The 14,990-nt window shown below is 40.4% G+C and overlaps 1 protein-coding gene across 1 annotated transcript in view; it reads left to right on the forward strand.

Annotated features, from left to right (window-relative positions):
* Nucleotides 1–13,411, forward strand: part of adamtsl4 (ADAMTS-like 4) — a 39,088-nt gene extending 25,677 nt beyond the window's left edge. Inside the window, exons 6-17 of the mRNA XM_011485327.4 lie at nt 3,335–3,474; nt 3,919–4,123; nt 4,531–4,715; nt 7,425–7,587; nt 8,138–8,419; nt 8,579–8,708; nt 9,607–9,811; nt 9,910–10,083; nt 10,162–10,341; nt 11,010–11,189; nt 11,285–11,432; nt 11,515–13,411. Coding sequence (XP_011483629.1) covers nt 3,335–3,474; nt 3,919–4,123; nt 4,531–4,715; nt 7,425–7,587; nt 8,138–8,419; nt 8,579–8,708; nt 9,607–9,811; nt 9,910–10,083; nt 10,162–10,341; nt 11,010–11,189; nt 11,285–11,432; nt 11,515–11,645 — 2,123 coding nt within the window. The 3' untranslated portion in view covers nt 11,646–13,411. The remainder of the gene's footprint in view (nt 1–3,334; nt 3,475–3,918; nt 4,124–4,530; nt 4,716–7,424; nt 7,588–8,137; nt 8,420–8,578; nt 8,709–9,606; nt 9,812–9,909; nt 10,084–10,161; nt 10,342–11,009; nt 11,190–11,284; nt 11,433–11,514) is intronic.
* Nucleotides 13,412–14,990: the final 1,579 nt, after the last annotated feature.

A 14,990-nucleotide genomic window follows, 5' to 3' on the forward strand; every position in this document is an offset into this window, starting at 1 on the left:
GCATCAGGATGGAGCGGGGCAGGGAGCTTTTCTCTATATATGTCTTTCATTATGAGAAAATGCTACAAGAACGTGTTTAAAAACACAATTCTCACCACAGTGGGTCCTAAAATCTGCTTTATTAAACAGTAAAAGGAAAAGTCAGCAGCTGTTGGACTGCCTTTTTTTCTTTTTACAACAAAACCATTCTACATCAGTAAAAGACACTTTCTCTGGATCATTGCTTAATCCTTTAACAATTATTTAACTGGCTTTATTGGGTATTTTTTAATCAAATGAACACCCTGTTTGACTGAATCACTGTTATGAGCTGCAGGAAGATCTGTTTAGCACTTAGAGCTGCCTAAGAAGGCAAAACTATCCACACAATAAAGATTTGGGGGCCTTTCTTTCTTCTTTTTTTTTATTGTAAAAATGTTGGCACTTATTTTCAGAATAGTTTGACTTTTCAGAATAACAAGTAGCCTATACAGCAGGGGTCGGGAACCTATGGCTCGCGAGCCATATATGGCTCTTTTGATGGTCACATGTGGCTCGCAGACAAATCTTCAATTTTTTTTTATTCATCAGACCAGTCCTTCTCGGGCGCAATGCGATGCCAGAGGCGCGCAGTAGTAGCGGTGCTTGGAGAGAAAACTATCAGTTTACTATCATCTATTATTTCACAGAGTTGTACCACCCGGAAACCTGTGAATTGCCGTGCCTAAAACTGCGCGCTCCCGTCTCTGAGAAAGAGCGCGCAGTAGCGGGGACGGGATGTGTGAGGGAGAAAGCAGAGGGTGAGGGTGGGGTTGTGGGCACGGCCAGTAGGTGAATCGCGCAGGGATTGTAAAAACGTAAAACCTGCTGCCCGTCACTCACTGCAGCGTGTGAGTGTGTGTTTGGCTCCCCGTCTGCATGTGATCAGTCTGTCTCACATCTAAAGAACATTCAGACCTACGATCACGTTTAAAATCTCAACGCCTGCATGAAGCAGAAACTCACCACGTATCAACCAGACTAGACCATCAGCAGAACTACCACGAGAAATACTCATCATTTATTAGCAACAGCATAACGATATTATTAAAAAGAATCCACAGACTTATTGTACTTTAGAAGTGTTGAAATTACATCAAATGCACACATTCACTTGTATATTTAGTTTTAAACATATTGTCGCGGCTTGAGTTTAACTGGGTGGCTGTTGGGCCGTGTTATAAGTTCTGGAGTTCAATGAACGCATCATGCAGAGATCTGATTGGCCCCCAGTTCTGTCGCTCAGCCTGTTGTTAGGTAGTTTGGACCAATGGGGTTCAGCTATGGGCCGAATAAGGGAAATGGGAGGGCTGGAGCGGGAGCAGGAGAATATAAAGTTAGGAGAAGCGCTCTCGTCTCGGCGGGAGAGATCCAGGAGTTGCTGAATTAATTTACGGCATTTGTTACAGCCAGCATTAACCAAAATAAAGAACCTTAAAAGAGGTTAAGTCTCAGTGTGGGAAAAGGACACCACATTATTGTATGGCTCTTTCGAAATTACATTTCAAAATATGTGGCGTTTATGGCTCTCTTGGCCAAAAAGGTTCCCGACCCCTGCTATACAGCAATGCCTTTAAATTTATATTTGTTGTCTTGCTTCAGTTTTCTTGAATTGGTTTTTGGAAACAGTTTGCTTAAGTAAATTTTCTTCACTGCTAAAATTTGCTCCTCAGTATCACGTTTTAAAAACCTTGAACCTGATGTTTACCTGTTCTGAAGGACCTACGGTTTATTTACAAGCAGTTGGATGTTGCCAGCCATGCATCACCACAGTCTCCCCCAAGAAACGAGCAAAGATAAACATCAGGTGGAGGTTCAATGGTTCCTGTGTATAACCACCCTACAACTTCCTTCCACTTACTAAGAACAAATACTCCTGTCAGTGTTTTTAATATATTTACTCTGGAAAAAAATCTGTTGATCAGGATGTAAGACAACTAAAAAAGTACAAACTGGGCTGCTAATGAGTGTCTGCCCAAACTTAAGTGTCTTTTTCTGATTTCATGAATCACCATCTTGCTTAGATGTTGATTTAAATATTTGCAGAAATTCAACAGAAACCTGGAACGTTACACCCAGCTTTCCTTATCGTGACTGGAAACAAACAAAACACAATAGCAGATTTGGAACAGCCCAGTTTTCACTAATCCTTGTCCCCTGCGGTTGAGTTTTCCTTCATGATAACACATAAATTTTCCGAAGCTTGAAGATTTCTGTGAAAGCGTTTGGAGTTCCTTTAACTTTGCAAAGTGAAAGTGTGCATCTGGTATTTGCCCTTTACACTTTGGTTTCAGGTGTCTACCGTGAACTTCTTGACCCGTAAAAGCAACAGAGCTCTGGATCACTTCCTGCTGATGTGTTTTTACCCTGACAGATAAGATGCCGTCATGGGGAAATAATGTCTAATGCTCTATGAACATTTTGATGGAATTATAGATTTTTACAACAATGAATACCACTTTTATTTCATAACTTAGTTTAAGGCACAATAATGTAACAACAGTAACTAATAATTTTTATGACTCTTGGCAAGAAGTCAACATCTTATTTGATAGTTCTTGAGTTGTAGTTTTTCATGATGACAAAAAAGGGAGGTTGAGATTAAGAAATATCCACACTGAAAAGTCTCATTTCTAGACACATAGTGATCCCTGTAAATAAAGACTGTTAGATTTGTTTTTCCAAAACACTCTAACAGCAGAACCATTTCTTTGCTACTATTCTTCTTTTTCCCACCTTCGCTTTTGCCTGAATTTTTCCACCTTTTGGGAAAATCTTGCTTTTTTAAGTCCAGTTACTAAAATCAAATGTTTAATTTGTATTGTATTTATTTGTGTTGCACTCAGATCTCAGAATCGTGACAATTTCTGAACATCAGCAACACAAGCACTGTTCTTCATTACTTGTGTGTCATCTCTCTGCTTCCTTACTATATGCTTGTAATGCTTCCCTTCCAGCGAGAGTTTCAGCACTCATCTGTTTGTCAGCCTGCTCTCTTGGCACTAAAGGACTTTGATTTCCTCTGGAAACCTTAAAGAAGTGCTCTCTTCCTTTGATTTTTCTTCCTTGCACATTTCCTGTGCACTCCAGTTGGGTTACAAAGAGAAGTCGTACCTTTCTCAGGCTTGTGTTTACACCTTTCTCGTGACCCCAGAGACGGTGCAACTGTGAGCACTGAGCAGAAGAGGAAATAGCTGATCGATGTCTCACTGTCTGTTAGGGGTTATATTGAGCAGCTCTGGTTTCCTGACTACTCTGAAAGGTGTTTATGATACCGTTTCTTTCAGCTAGTCTTAGGCTATACTTTGTGTTGCAGTTGGTGAGGACAAACAGTGCGAGCTGACCTGCAGACCTGCTGGTTATAGATTCTACGTCCGTCAGGCAGAGCGAGTCAGAGACGGGACGCCCTGCTTCAATGTCAGCACCAACGATGTCTGTATAGAAGGACGATGTCTGGTGAGTGAATTAAACTATGAATGTGTGGGGGAAATTTTTTCTAAGGTGTCTGAACCTAAGTCCACCCTGTCTAGCAACGTCTGACATTGCGCAGGACTTGGCTTTTGTAATCTCATGTCTGGAGGCTGATTTAAATCTGCCGTTCAGATTAGGAGAGCCCACACTGGGCCCTTTTCCTCTGTATCTTTTCTCTCATTTGCACTCTCAAACTCTGATTTCAGCCAAATTCCAGCACTCCGCCTCAAAGAAAAAGCCCCAGCTACCAATATACACAAATAATAGTGGACGTTCTCAGCAGTTTAGAAATGTCAACAACACAGGGCTAGCTTTCCTTTTTTTCCCCCACTTGCCTTTCTCCTTCCACATCTCCCTTGTTCCCTTACCCTCCTTTATCTTCATTGTCCCACCCATCACTCACATCTTTTCAATGTCTTCTCCTTCCAGACTGAGGGCTGTGACGGGGTGCTGGGCTCCAGCACTGTGATTGACAAGTGTGGAGTGTGTGGTGGGCAGGACTCGTCCTGTCGAAAAGTGACGGGAAGCTTCCAAAATGCTACCGTTACCCTTGGTTACCACAAGATCCTGGACATCCCAGCCGGAGCTAGACTCATTAACATCACGGAGAGACGTACCAGCCCCAACTACCTTGGTGAGATGCCACTGATTCGCCAAATGTCAGTGCACAACACTAATGTGGCTCAAGATGTCTTGCATAAAAAGAACTTCGGTAAAAGTGAAACATTGGAGAGGAAAGTGTAGATTTGGCCAATGTGTGTGTGTTCTGGCTTCAGCCAAGGCGGAAGATTTTGTGGTCGTGTAAACTCAAGCCAGAAAAAGCTGAAGCTGAAGTGTGTACATGTTTGCATTTGTGTGTGTTTTTTTCCTCGGCCTCCTGTTAATGAGCTGAAGCCTGTGTTTGTGTGTCTGGGAGTGTGTTTAGGCACATGGTGGGTTTCTTAAGAATTCACCAGACTAAACATGGTCCTAATGCGAAAAGAAAACAAGACTCAAATCCGGCTGACGTTTTCAACCTGCCCCTAAAATCAATTTCTCCAGCTCTGAGGAGTGGCACCGGGGCATCAGTGGTAAATGGACGCTGGGCTGTGGACCCTCCTGGAGAGTATAAAGCAGGTGGAACTACTTTCACCTACATCCGACCCAGGGTGCAGTCGGAGGGGAAGGAAGGGAGAGGAGAATCCCTAAGGGCTCCAGGACCCACCACAACACAGCTGCAACTCTATGTAAGTCCTGCTGCAAAGGAAGGCCTTCCTTTTAACCCTATGAGCAAACATAACCCAGGGCATGGCCAATTAATGTGAAGGAACATAGCTGCAGCTGATTGAGAACATTTGCATCTGTCCCCCTGCGGACTCTAGCATTAATACACATGCTTAAGTCGCTGCCTGGAACCCCCAGGCAAATTTCTCTTTGGAAAAAAATAAAAATAAAGAAGGAATCTGCAATAGAATATGGATATTAAAGTAAAACATTGAAAACCAGAAAAGAAAGGCTAAAGCCAGATTTTTGATACAGAAAGTCAAATTACCATTTTTGTCTATTTTTATTTCCTGTTATGTTATACTTTTCTATATCCCTGACCTTTTGTAAATCTTAATGTGCTAACCATCTTGGTAAAATTGTTAGTTTAACTAAAATACGATCCCAGTTTCAAAATTGTTAATCTGGTAAATTGCAATCAAAATAATAAAACATTTTCCTGACAGACCCACTTCGATTATCTTTTGATCTATTGTAAAAGCATTCCCAGTGGTCTTTTTTATTATGATTATGCCGTTTTTAGTCAAAATCAAAAAACCTGTGTCGTTTTCTAGGACATAGTTTCTGCAGAATGGCAGGAGTTCATTAGAAATTCACCTCTGAGTTGCAGGCGGGACTGTTAGTGCCCCCGATTCTTCTCCCCGTTGCTCAGAGCTTGGAGCTCTTTTTCAAATATAATGTGTTTAGCTGCACATTATCAACAACAACTTGAAAAAAGAAATGCTCAGAAATGGAATTTTGCGCTTTATTTTCTTCCTTTATCATCAGAAAAATCCACAACAAATGTTTAAAACACTATTTTAATCAAAGTGAGTTCCTAACGTGATCAGTAATGTCCTAAGTTTGCTCCAAAGATGTTTGCTCCGAGATGTCTCGCATGAACTCAGTCATGTGAACACATCACTCAATAAAGGAGCATAGATAAAATCCTCTGTGGTTATCTCACTCCCTGTTCTTTGATTTTTTTTTTCTTCAAAAACCTTTTGTTTTAGGGGCCGATATGACTGCTCATCCATTGAAATCTCTGTTGATGCGGAAAAAAAAGTTTCTCATTTTCCTCCGGGTAGTTTAAATCCGCACCAGGCCACACTGAAATGATCAAAGCCGGTCCCATTCATCACAGTGCATCACAGCGGAACACTGGCTATTTGGTCTAATGCACTGCTCTTCTCCTTCACTCTTGACATAAAAGTCGCCCTACGTTTGTTCAACAAAGTGATTAGAACATTTTAGCCTGGAGTGTGTGAATGACATCCAACTCATTCTGTCACTAAACAGCAAAATTAATTTTCAGTCATCATAACCAAGAATTAGTCTCTCCAAATCTCTTAATAGTCTTTGAAACTTGAATTCTGAAAGCTTCTGACTTTTAGAGCTTTTTAAACATTTTCAGAGAAAATTAAGGTTTAAGATTTTTTTATTATGATCAACATGACATAGTTAAAAAAAAATACATATGGAGAAATTGTCCTTTTTGAGTTAAGTGCTGAAAAACCTGTGGATGTCTTTCTTCAAGCCTTCAAACACACAGTCCTCCTCAAAATAGATTGAAATAAACCAATCAATCAATTAATCCCAACACAACATTATTGGGAAATCTTATTTTTGTCATTGAACAAGAGCTACAATGGTATGATGCTATCAATGACAGAAAATCTTTTAAGCCTGGCACATCGACAGCCAGGGTTTGTTTCCCAGGTCTCAGGCAAGACCCTTCACACTTTTGGCTAACCATTTAGCCACAAGGAAGCCCAGGTCTGGGTCTCCCTGTCCTAGCCCGGATAAAATACAGGATTGTGTCAGGAAGGGCATCCGGTGTAAAAGTCTCTGCCAAACCAAATCCGTGCATCAGTGAAAGCTGATCTGCTGTGCTGAACAAACTCTTTCTAGCCTCAGATCAAAATTTCAACTGTTAAGCAGGGTGGTGGAAGCATCATGTTATGTGGCTGCTCTGGATGCTCTAGCATCCTTAAAGCAATGAAAAGATGTAAACTAAAAATACTTTATGGTAAATCACTAGAAATATGAAGCAACATCTTTAGATAAGAACAACATTATATTTTAAAAAGACAAATGTTTTGCTGTAAATGGGAAACAATTCTAATCATTTGAGATTTTAAAGAAATTAGAATTTTGTACAAAGGGTTTGCTGTTTTCAATACAAATAAAAACATGGATGCAGCTGAGTTGGTTTGTATGTGACCACACAGCTTCATGCTACTGAATCTAATCAATTTTCCAAACAACTGTAGCAAAAGTCGTCTGCTGCATCTTTTCTCTTTGTAAAAAGGTTCCCAGACAGGCAGCCTTGTTTTACCAACATGCATGGATAAAGACTGATCTGCTTAAGCTCACTGTAAACCACATTAGGATGCCTATGTCCTAATAATAACAGATCCAGTTCAAGAGCAGGGATCTTACACTGCTTTCTTTCAACTTTTGTCCAAAGAATTTAGCTACTAACTTTAAAATGAACAAATGTTGGCACAAAACTTTTACTGATTATGTTTACACCAACATGACAAGATTAACTTGACAGACTTTGCATCATCGCCTGAATTCCTCTTAGGGGCAGGGGTCCAAAGTCTGCAGCCTATCTTACGTCTGACACTTGCGGTTTTTCCCCAAGGGTTTCTTTATTGCAAGATGAGTATTGTCTGTTTTCTCTCCAGGTTATTTTCCACAAAGACAACCCGGGCATCGACTATGAGTTTTACATGCCTGTGGAGAAAAAGGCAGAAAAGGAAAAGCTGACGGAGAGGGAAAGGGAACCCCCAGTGGAGATACCCAGAGAGAGGCCACGGGAGCGAGACACGGCGAGGGCACCCCTTCGCAGTAAGACCCCTTTACGATCGTACGATCTCCCTACCCACTGACAGAAAATCCTTTAAGCCTCAGTTGGCTGCGTGCAGGAGTGGCGCAGTATTCTATAGTTTGCATGTGCTTAGCATATCACTAATTCACACAAGCCCCATCCTAAATCCATCAGGTTTAAGAAAGGATGGGTTGAAGGTGAGATGATCTTTCCTAATTACTGAAGGAAACACGACAGAGAGGCGTAACTGACGTCTTTTTGGATTACGATGGGTGTGGTTGTGAACCACATAGAAGGGAGTCTTTTATTAGCGTTTTTGTGTGTGTTTGTTTGCCATGACCCAGATGGGAGACTATCTGCTCAACATATTTGCTTGTCATGAGACCCTGACCTCACCATGACATCATTAGCCTGTGACTCACTGCCTTCCTCTTGTCCTCACAGTTTTTGCATTTACACCTTCTTTCACCTTTCATTCCTCCCTCCTCCTTGTGTTCCTTTCCCAACCTCCCGCCCTTCCTGTCCTGTCTAATTTGTCCATCCATGTTTGTCTTTTTATTGTTTTCCCAGGTCCCCTGACTGTATCAATAGAGGACCCACCTCCTGCTTCTCCTCCTATTTCGGGCCCTTCCTTTCCCTCCCACTCTTCCCCCTCCTCCTCATCCTCCTCCTCGTCTGTATTTTCTCAACCATCTTCAGACCGCTGGACACCTGAGAGGACGCGGCAACGAGGATCAGCGCCCAACAGGAATGCGCGGATCCCTCCTCGCACTGACCTGCCCCCAGACACTCAGCTGCCGTTTGTGTGGAGGAGAGGTGGCCTTACGCAGTGCTCTGCCTCCTGTGGCAAAGGTCAGCCTCTAAAAAGTCCTGAAGATATCTGCATATTCACCTTACTATAAACTTCAGTCTGCCTTTTAGCATGATGTGATGTCTCCCTCCGCTGGTTGTGGGGTGTAAGTGCAAAAACACGAGAAAAACAGCTTTGTCCATTCTGTGCGTGTCTTATAGGTTTTCAGCATAGAGTCATTATCTGTGTGAATCGGCAAACAGATGAAGAGGTTCCAGAGAGGAAGTGTGACTCTGCAGCCAAGCCTGTTCCCGAGGAGGAGCCGTGCAACACACACTCCTGCCCACCATTGTAAGCGAACCACATTCAGCCATAAAGAACAATGCATTCTGCCTAAAATATTAAACATTCATTTCCTGAATTATTGCTGCTCCCACAGATGCAGTGACTACATTTATTTTACTGCAAAAATAGTTTATAAAAAGTGTTTGTATTAACAATTTCAATTTATTATAGCTGAAACACAGAGTTGAACACAGTTTTTTTTAAATATACAGATGCCTGTTTGGTATTAATGAGTAAGAAAGGTTTGGAAAAAAATAAGCTAAAAAGTCTGACATACTTTTACGTATGTACTTTTTAATATCTTGTTTCATATATAGTTTAACTTTTACCTCATAAATGTTTTTAAAGACCCATTCCAATGAAAATTGTGTTTTTGGTGTTTTAAATATTAAAATTGCATTTCTGAATATTTCTTGATTCAAATTGTTATGAATCAGGAGCAGATGAAAAATGCCATTGGAAGAAGATTGCAGTTGTGACGTAGAACTTACAACGACAAGCGACTCTGCTCCGCTCCATTCTGATGGATCTGCTTGTAGACAAATAGATCCGTGTACGTCTTCGTTTTCCTCGTCTGAGCTGGCATCTGACTCAAAACTGTATGGCTGGATAACTCTTTTATTGCTCGCCTTTTTAGTTGCACCTATAACAGGCTTGAGGGAGAGTGGAAACAGATGGGAATTGATGGGAAGTGTGAGCATGAAGAGGTGAATTTCTAATGAACTACTGCTGCTCTGCAGAAACTATACTAAAATACCGCACAGGTTTCTTGATTTTGGCTAAAAACGGCATAATTATAATTAAAAGACCACTGGGTGCACAATAGATCATAAGATGATCGGAGTGGGACTTTAAACTGGAATATATGCTGATATTTTTACCACATTTTCTTTGTCTGCTGTAGCTGGGAGGTCAGTGCGTGGTCGGAGTGCAGTGTGTCTTGTGGGCCGGGCATGCAGCAGAGGCAGCTCCAGTGTCGGCAGAGCTTTGGAAATCGCTCCACTATGGTCCATCCCCAGCGCTGTGCTAATCTCACCCCACCACCGTCAACACAGGCCTGCCACCTCCAGCTCTGCTCCCACTGGGAGGTCGACTCCGATTGGAGCACGGTATGTTTTAATCCTTTGAAGGACAGACCGAATAACAACTAACACTTGAACAGTTTTGTACTTTTCTTATGATGGTAAAAATGTGAATCTTAATGCAGTGCTCAGTGGACTGCGGTGTCGGTAAACGGACCAGAAGTGTGCGCTGTGTTAGTGATCAAGGCGGTGTGGTGAACGACAACGAGTGCAACTCCAGGGTCCGCCCACAGGGAAGTGAGGAGTGCAACATGGGCCCCTGTGTCACCAACTGGTACTTCACCGACTGGTCCAACACTGTGAGTAAGAAACACGGTCAGAAGCAGAGCTACCAACAGCTGCATTTCTTGACACGTTGTCTCACTTTGTGAACACAGTGCTCAGCACAGTGTGGCCCTGGGGTGCAGAAGAGAGAAGTGGTGTGCCTTACAAGAGGTGGGGTCAGGGAAGGTGAAGGAGGAGGGGACTGTGTTTCCGAAAAACCATCAGAGCTGAAGGCCTGTAACAGTGGTCCATGTGTGCCAACGCTCACATGGTTCAGTAGTCCTTGGACAAAGGTGAGATGAAGGAAAGAAAATGTTTGTGTTCTGGGATCTATAGTACCATTTTACAATTATGTGTAAAATGTTTAATAGAATAGAAGAATGCAGAAGAGATTTCCTAAATTGCAGGCTATACACCAAGAAACAAACAATATTTTATGTTTTCACACAGGATAAAAAAAAAAGATGTTACTGTACAAAATAAGTAAGACAAAAAAGATTTTTTTAAAGAAGTTTGATGGTTCAAAAGTTTGATTCACAAATTTGGTATAAACTGCAATTATTCTACTTCATAGTTAAAGTAACCTATGTGTGTCAGTATCTCTTTTTTCATTTTTTTGGTAAAATTAAAGAAATCAAATATAGGGAAGAATGGTTAGGTTGCAGTCCGCAAATTGAAATTTAGATTTTACCAAATCATAAAATTTCTTCTGAAATATCACATACAGGCTTTGAAAGTCATCAAAAAACAAAAACAGGCTTTAAATAACAAAATGCAAACACTACACTATGTAAACATCACTAAGTAAAAAATATTGCAGGTGTTGAGGAAAATTAGGAATATTTTTGCCTTTTGTGTAAAATAGATTAAAGGTCTTGTATGTTTTAGACCCATTAATACCACCTTATTGTTTTTTAATCCCTTAAGCTGTATGTTTCTGTCCCATTCTGGTATTGTTCAGTGTAATGTTCCATGTGGGGATGGAACCCAGCGCCGAGACATTATTTGTGTGAAGAAAATGGGAAATGACTTCACTGTTGTGCCCTCCACTGAGTGCGCTCATCTAGAAAAGCCCGTTGCAGTCCAAGAGTGCCAGATGGGAGAGTGTCAGTCATCATGGTTCACAACAGAATGGAGCGCGGTGAGTCGTGATGTGACAGGAATAGTATGGAATTTAAGCCCAGGTGTCTGTTTAAACTCATTATTTTTGCTCCATTTACCACTTTTTCCTTCCAGTGTTCACGTTCTTGTGGGAGGGGCTTGCAGGTGAGGGAGGTTCGATGTCTTACACCAGACAAAACGCACAGCCAAGCATGCGATGCCAGCAGCAAACCCGAACAGGAACAGGCCTGCAACACAATACCCTGCGGCCCACAAGTCACAGGTGGGTGAACCCAAGGCAGTGCATTCCTGTGTATTTTAGTCGTTCTCCCTTCTGAACGCGGCTTCCTTCTCTTTGTTTGCAGATAAAAACTGTAGGGACAGACGGGATAACTGCATGATGGTGGTGCAGGCCAGAATGTGCGTGTACCCCTACTACAAAACTGCCTGCTGCGCCTCCTGCACACAGAGTGCTCAGCGGGCCAAGAGACAATGAGCAGCTACAGAGCGTCCTGCAGTGAACGCAACCAAGAATGAGCTCAGAATGCCGGATGACCCCCGAGAGAAGGAGTCTTTAAAAATGGACAGAAAAGACTTGATTTGGCATTCAGATAACATTTAGCTCTTTATTCCTGAGTCTTCAGGAGAAAACATGTGAAAGCAGCAAGCTCCTTCTTCCACAAGTCAGTTGAATCTAATTTAATCTCCACTTTTTTTTTTTACAACAAATTTACTATGTGTATGAACTGATGCAATGATGGAGTCTGTTCATCTCTTGGAAGCTCATTTCGCTGGCTGTTAGGTCGTAAATGAAAGTGCACGCTTAGACTGTGTTTCAAGAGCAGATTTAGCTTCTATCTAGATCCCCACAAATCCAAAGGATCTTGAATTTAGATCAGTCTGACATGCATACCACTACTCACAAGTTAAATTGTTACCACATGTGCCCGACAAGCCGTTGTGCCGAAGGTCTCCTGGAGCCGATCTTTGCATGCGTGTCCCCCAGCCAACCTAGAAGGATCTATTTACATGTCGTACGTATTGTACTGTTTGCCAAAAAGATTTCCTCAAGTGTCCTTTAAATCAGTATTTGTACAGGTGAACCAAAGGGGTGTGTTGACCAAAATAGGTTGCAGTTACTAAATAGAAAACGGAATTGATATGGATGTTAAACAGCACGACCTCTGTGTTCAATGTTCAGTTCTAGGAAGAGAAAGATATTTTATTTCTTGAATCCAATTAGTTTTTTTTTTAGCAATGACGCAAAAAAGATTAAAATATAAGTTTTGTAAGAAAAGGTGGTTTTTATTTTTGTAGATGTAAGCATGGCACCTTTCGGTCAACATGTGGCACGGAAAGGATTTTGAAAAATAACAACTTCCCCTGTTTTTTGTTTTTTACAAAATAAAAGCAGCAATTTATAGTTTAGACTTCACTTAACAGCTTGCTGTTCCTCTTTAAATTTTCTTTTTTTTAATATTAAAAATAAAGCACAGTTTTTAACTTGACAGTCATTACAGTAATAAAAAATAATTGCTAGACATCACCTTTTTGGAAGAAATGTTAAAGATTGCTCAAGAATTAGAGAACCCCACTAAGACTGGACAAACACATATTTCCGTAATGTCCGATTAAAAATGCAGTCAAATTTAATTCTGCTTTGACTAAAAAACTTTGCTTACTGAAGGGGCAACTTCTGTATATGTGTGTAATTATCATTATAAGTCATTTTAACTTGCCTTCCCTTCACACATATGCATGCACACTCAGTCAAGGTTTAGGAAACTGTATATTTGCCGAGTAAGTTTGAATGTTCATAATTGCCTTGCTGCGCTTGTATGTTTTTATATAACTGAGAAAAGTTGTACGCAGTGTTGGTGTAGGCTTCACGCATTCGTATCTGTCATTTAATTGTTGCATCGGTCAAAAGAAGCTCTGTGACGTCTAATTGTGCGCTGGTTTTATAAATGTTTTTGTCTGTGTCTGTATAGTTTTGTGCCGCACAGCTGTGGCTTTGAATGTTTCAGTTTCGTTTCTAAATCCTTGTAGTATAAATTACATTTTATAAGTATATAAACAAAACAAAAAGGATAGTAATTTATCTATGATATGAAGAGCATGTAATTTATTTTTATTTTTAGGAATTTTTGTTATCACCAGAGTTTGTGACATTTTTTGTATCTTATTCAAAAACGGACAGCAGCGTGCGAGGAATTATTATCTTAAAGCTTAAGTTTAAATAAACCTGAAATTACAGAAAAATGTGCTGATGTGTCACGTTTATTTTGGAAAGTGGTGTTACCATTATTGTCCAAAGAGGGGCACCGTTGAGTCGTTAAATAGATGAGTAGAAAATGTAAATATTTGTTCATAAATATATAGGAGGAATGGCTTAGAAAAATATTGTTAGAATTCGCTTAGATTTGTTTTGATCTTTTAAACCCCTAAATTTAAGTGAGATACAAGATAAAGCCACAGTCCTCTGCTTTAGCAGTCAGATTTTTACCCAAAGGATTTTTTTTTTGGTTATTGTTTCAGCCTTTCACACTATTATTTGTCAAACATGTTTATAAATGTACTCCTTTTTTCTAGATTTCACAGGTTCAACAAGCGTCCATAATGTTTTAGTCAGAAATGGTTGCAGTTTAGGCAACAACAACATCCCAGGGACAGGAGTGGGGCTCTGATTGTTACATTGAGCCAGATAAAAAACTTTTTATTGAATTTAATGTATTAAATACTTCTAACATGGGAAGTCGAGGACAGCAGAACAATGAGCACTCCGTTTAAAAGACAAATAGCTGGAAGCAAAAAACAAGCTTTGGACTTGTAAATTTCTGTAACTGAACTGAGCCAAGACTCCAGCCTCAGACAGTTAAGGTCAGCCTCTCCTCATGCGGACCCTGAGGGAATGCAAAACTGAGTCAACTGGTGGTCCTGGTTTTTATTTAATGTCATGTATGGAGGTTACAACTGCTTTTATTTTCCATGTTGTTTCAGTGTTACACATTTAAAAAAAACTGTAAATCATAACCTACCAAAATATGTCAGGATTTGTTTTTAAAGGAGCCATAATTCAGCATAATATCTCAATCCATTTGTCAAATCAGAGTACTTTCATAGTTATTTTTTTATCGAACGTTGTTTTAACATCAATGTCTAAAAATGAAAGACTGCTCTAAGTGTTAAATTTAAGTGGAGCCAAAGCTCTGGTTGCAATGCATTCAACTCTCAGAGAAACCAAGGTCAGGTAAAGGAGGATTCTGCTGAGTATTTAGTTTGAGATTTGAGATGGGCTATTACCATCAGAGGACGAGAGCACTGGGATGCCCTGAATTTCTTGTAAATAAAAGAAATTAAGGGTAAAAGAGCAAGATAATTTAGTTTTAAAGTTTTCATTTTTGGTTGCAATAAATCTCATTGTTAAGTTATAACAAAAACTGCCATGTCTCCCAGAGCAGATCAGGTCATGTAAATGTTATTGTCTAAAACTGTTATGTGTGTCGTAGTGGTGAGGGCAAAAGATTAAGAACGACAGCACAAAATGAGGGGAATGGTAAGAAGAGAAGTTAGTGACATGTAATGGTGGGTAATGGATGTAAACAGGGGGGGGGGGAGAAATGGAGAGGAAAGAAAACATTAGGGGAAGTCTGACAGCACACAGGCACACAGGAACCAACTTTATGCTGTATCAAGGAGAGAGAAAAAATAGCACATTTTGGAGAATGGTATTCTTGCTGACTGAAAACATTTGTTTTCATTTCACTTAACATGGCCTAATTATCTTTTTTAAACATTTACACACTAAAAAGTCATTCATATATATATATATATATATATA

This window comes from Oryzias latipes, chromosome 16 (genome assembly GCF_053564925.1).
Source record: "Oryzias latipes strain Hd-rR chromosome 16, Olatipes_Hd-rR_3.1".
In the NCBI taxonomy this organism is placed as follows: Eukaryota; Metazoa; Chordata; class Actinopteri; order Beloniformes; family Adrianichthyidae; genus Oryzias; species Oryzias latipes.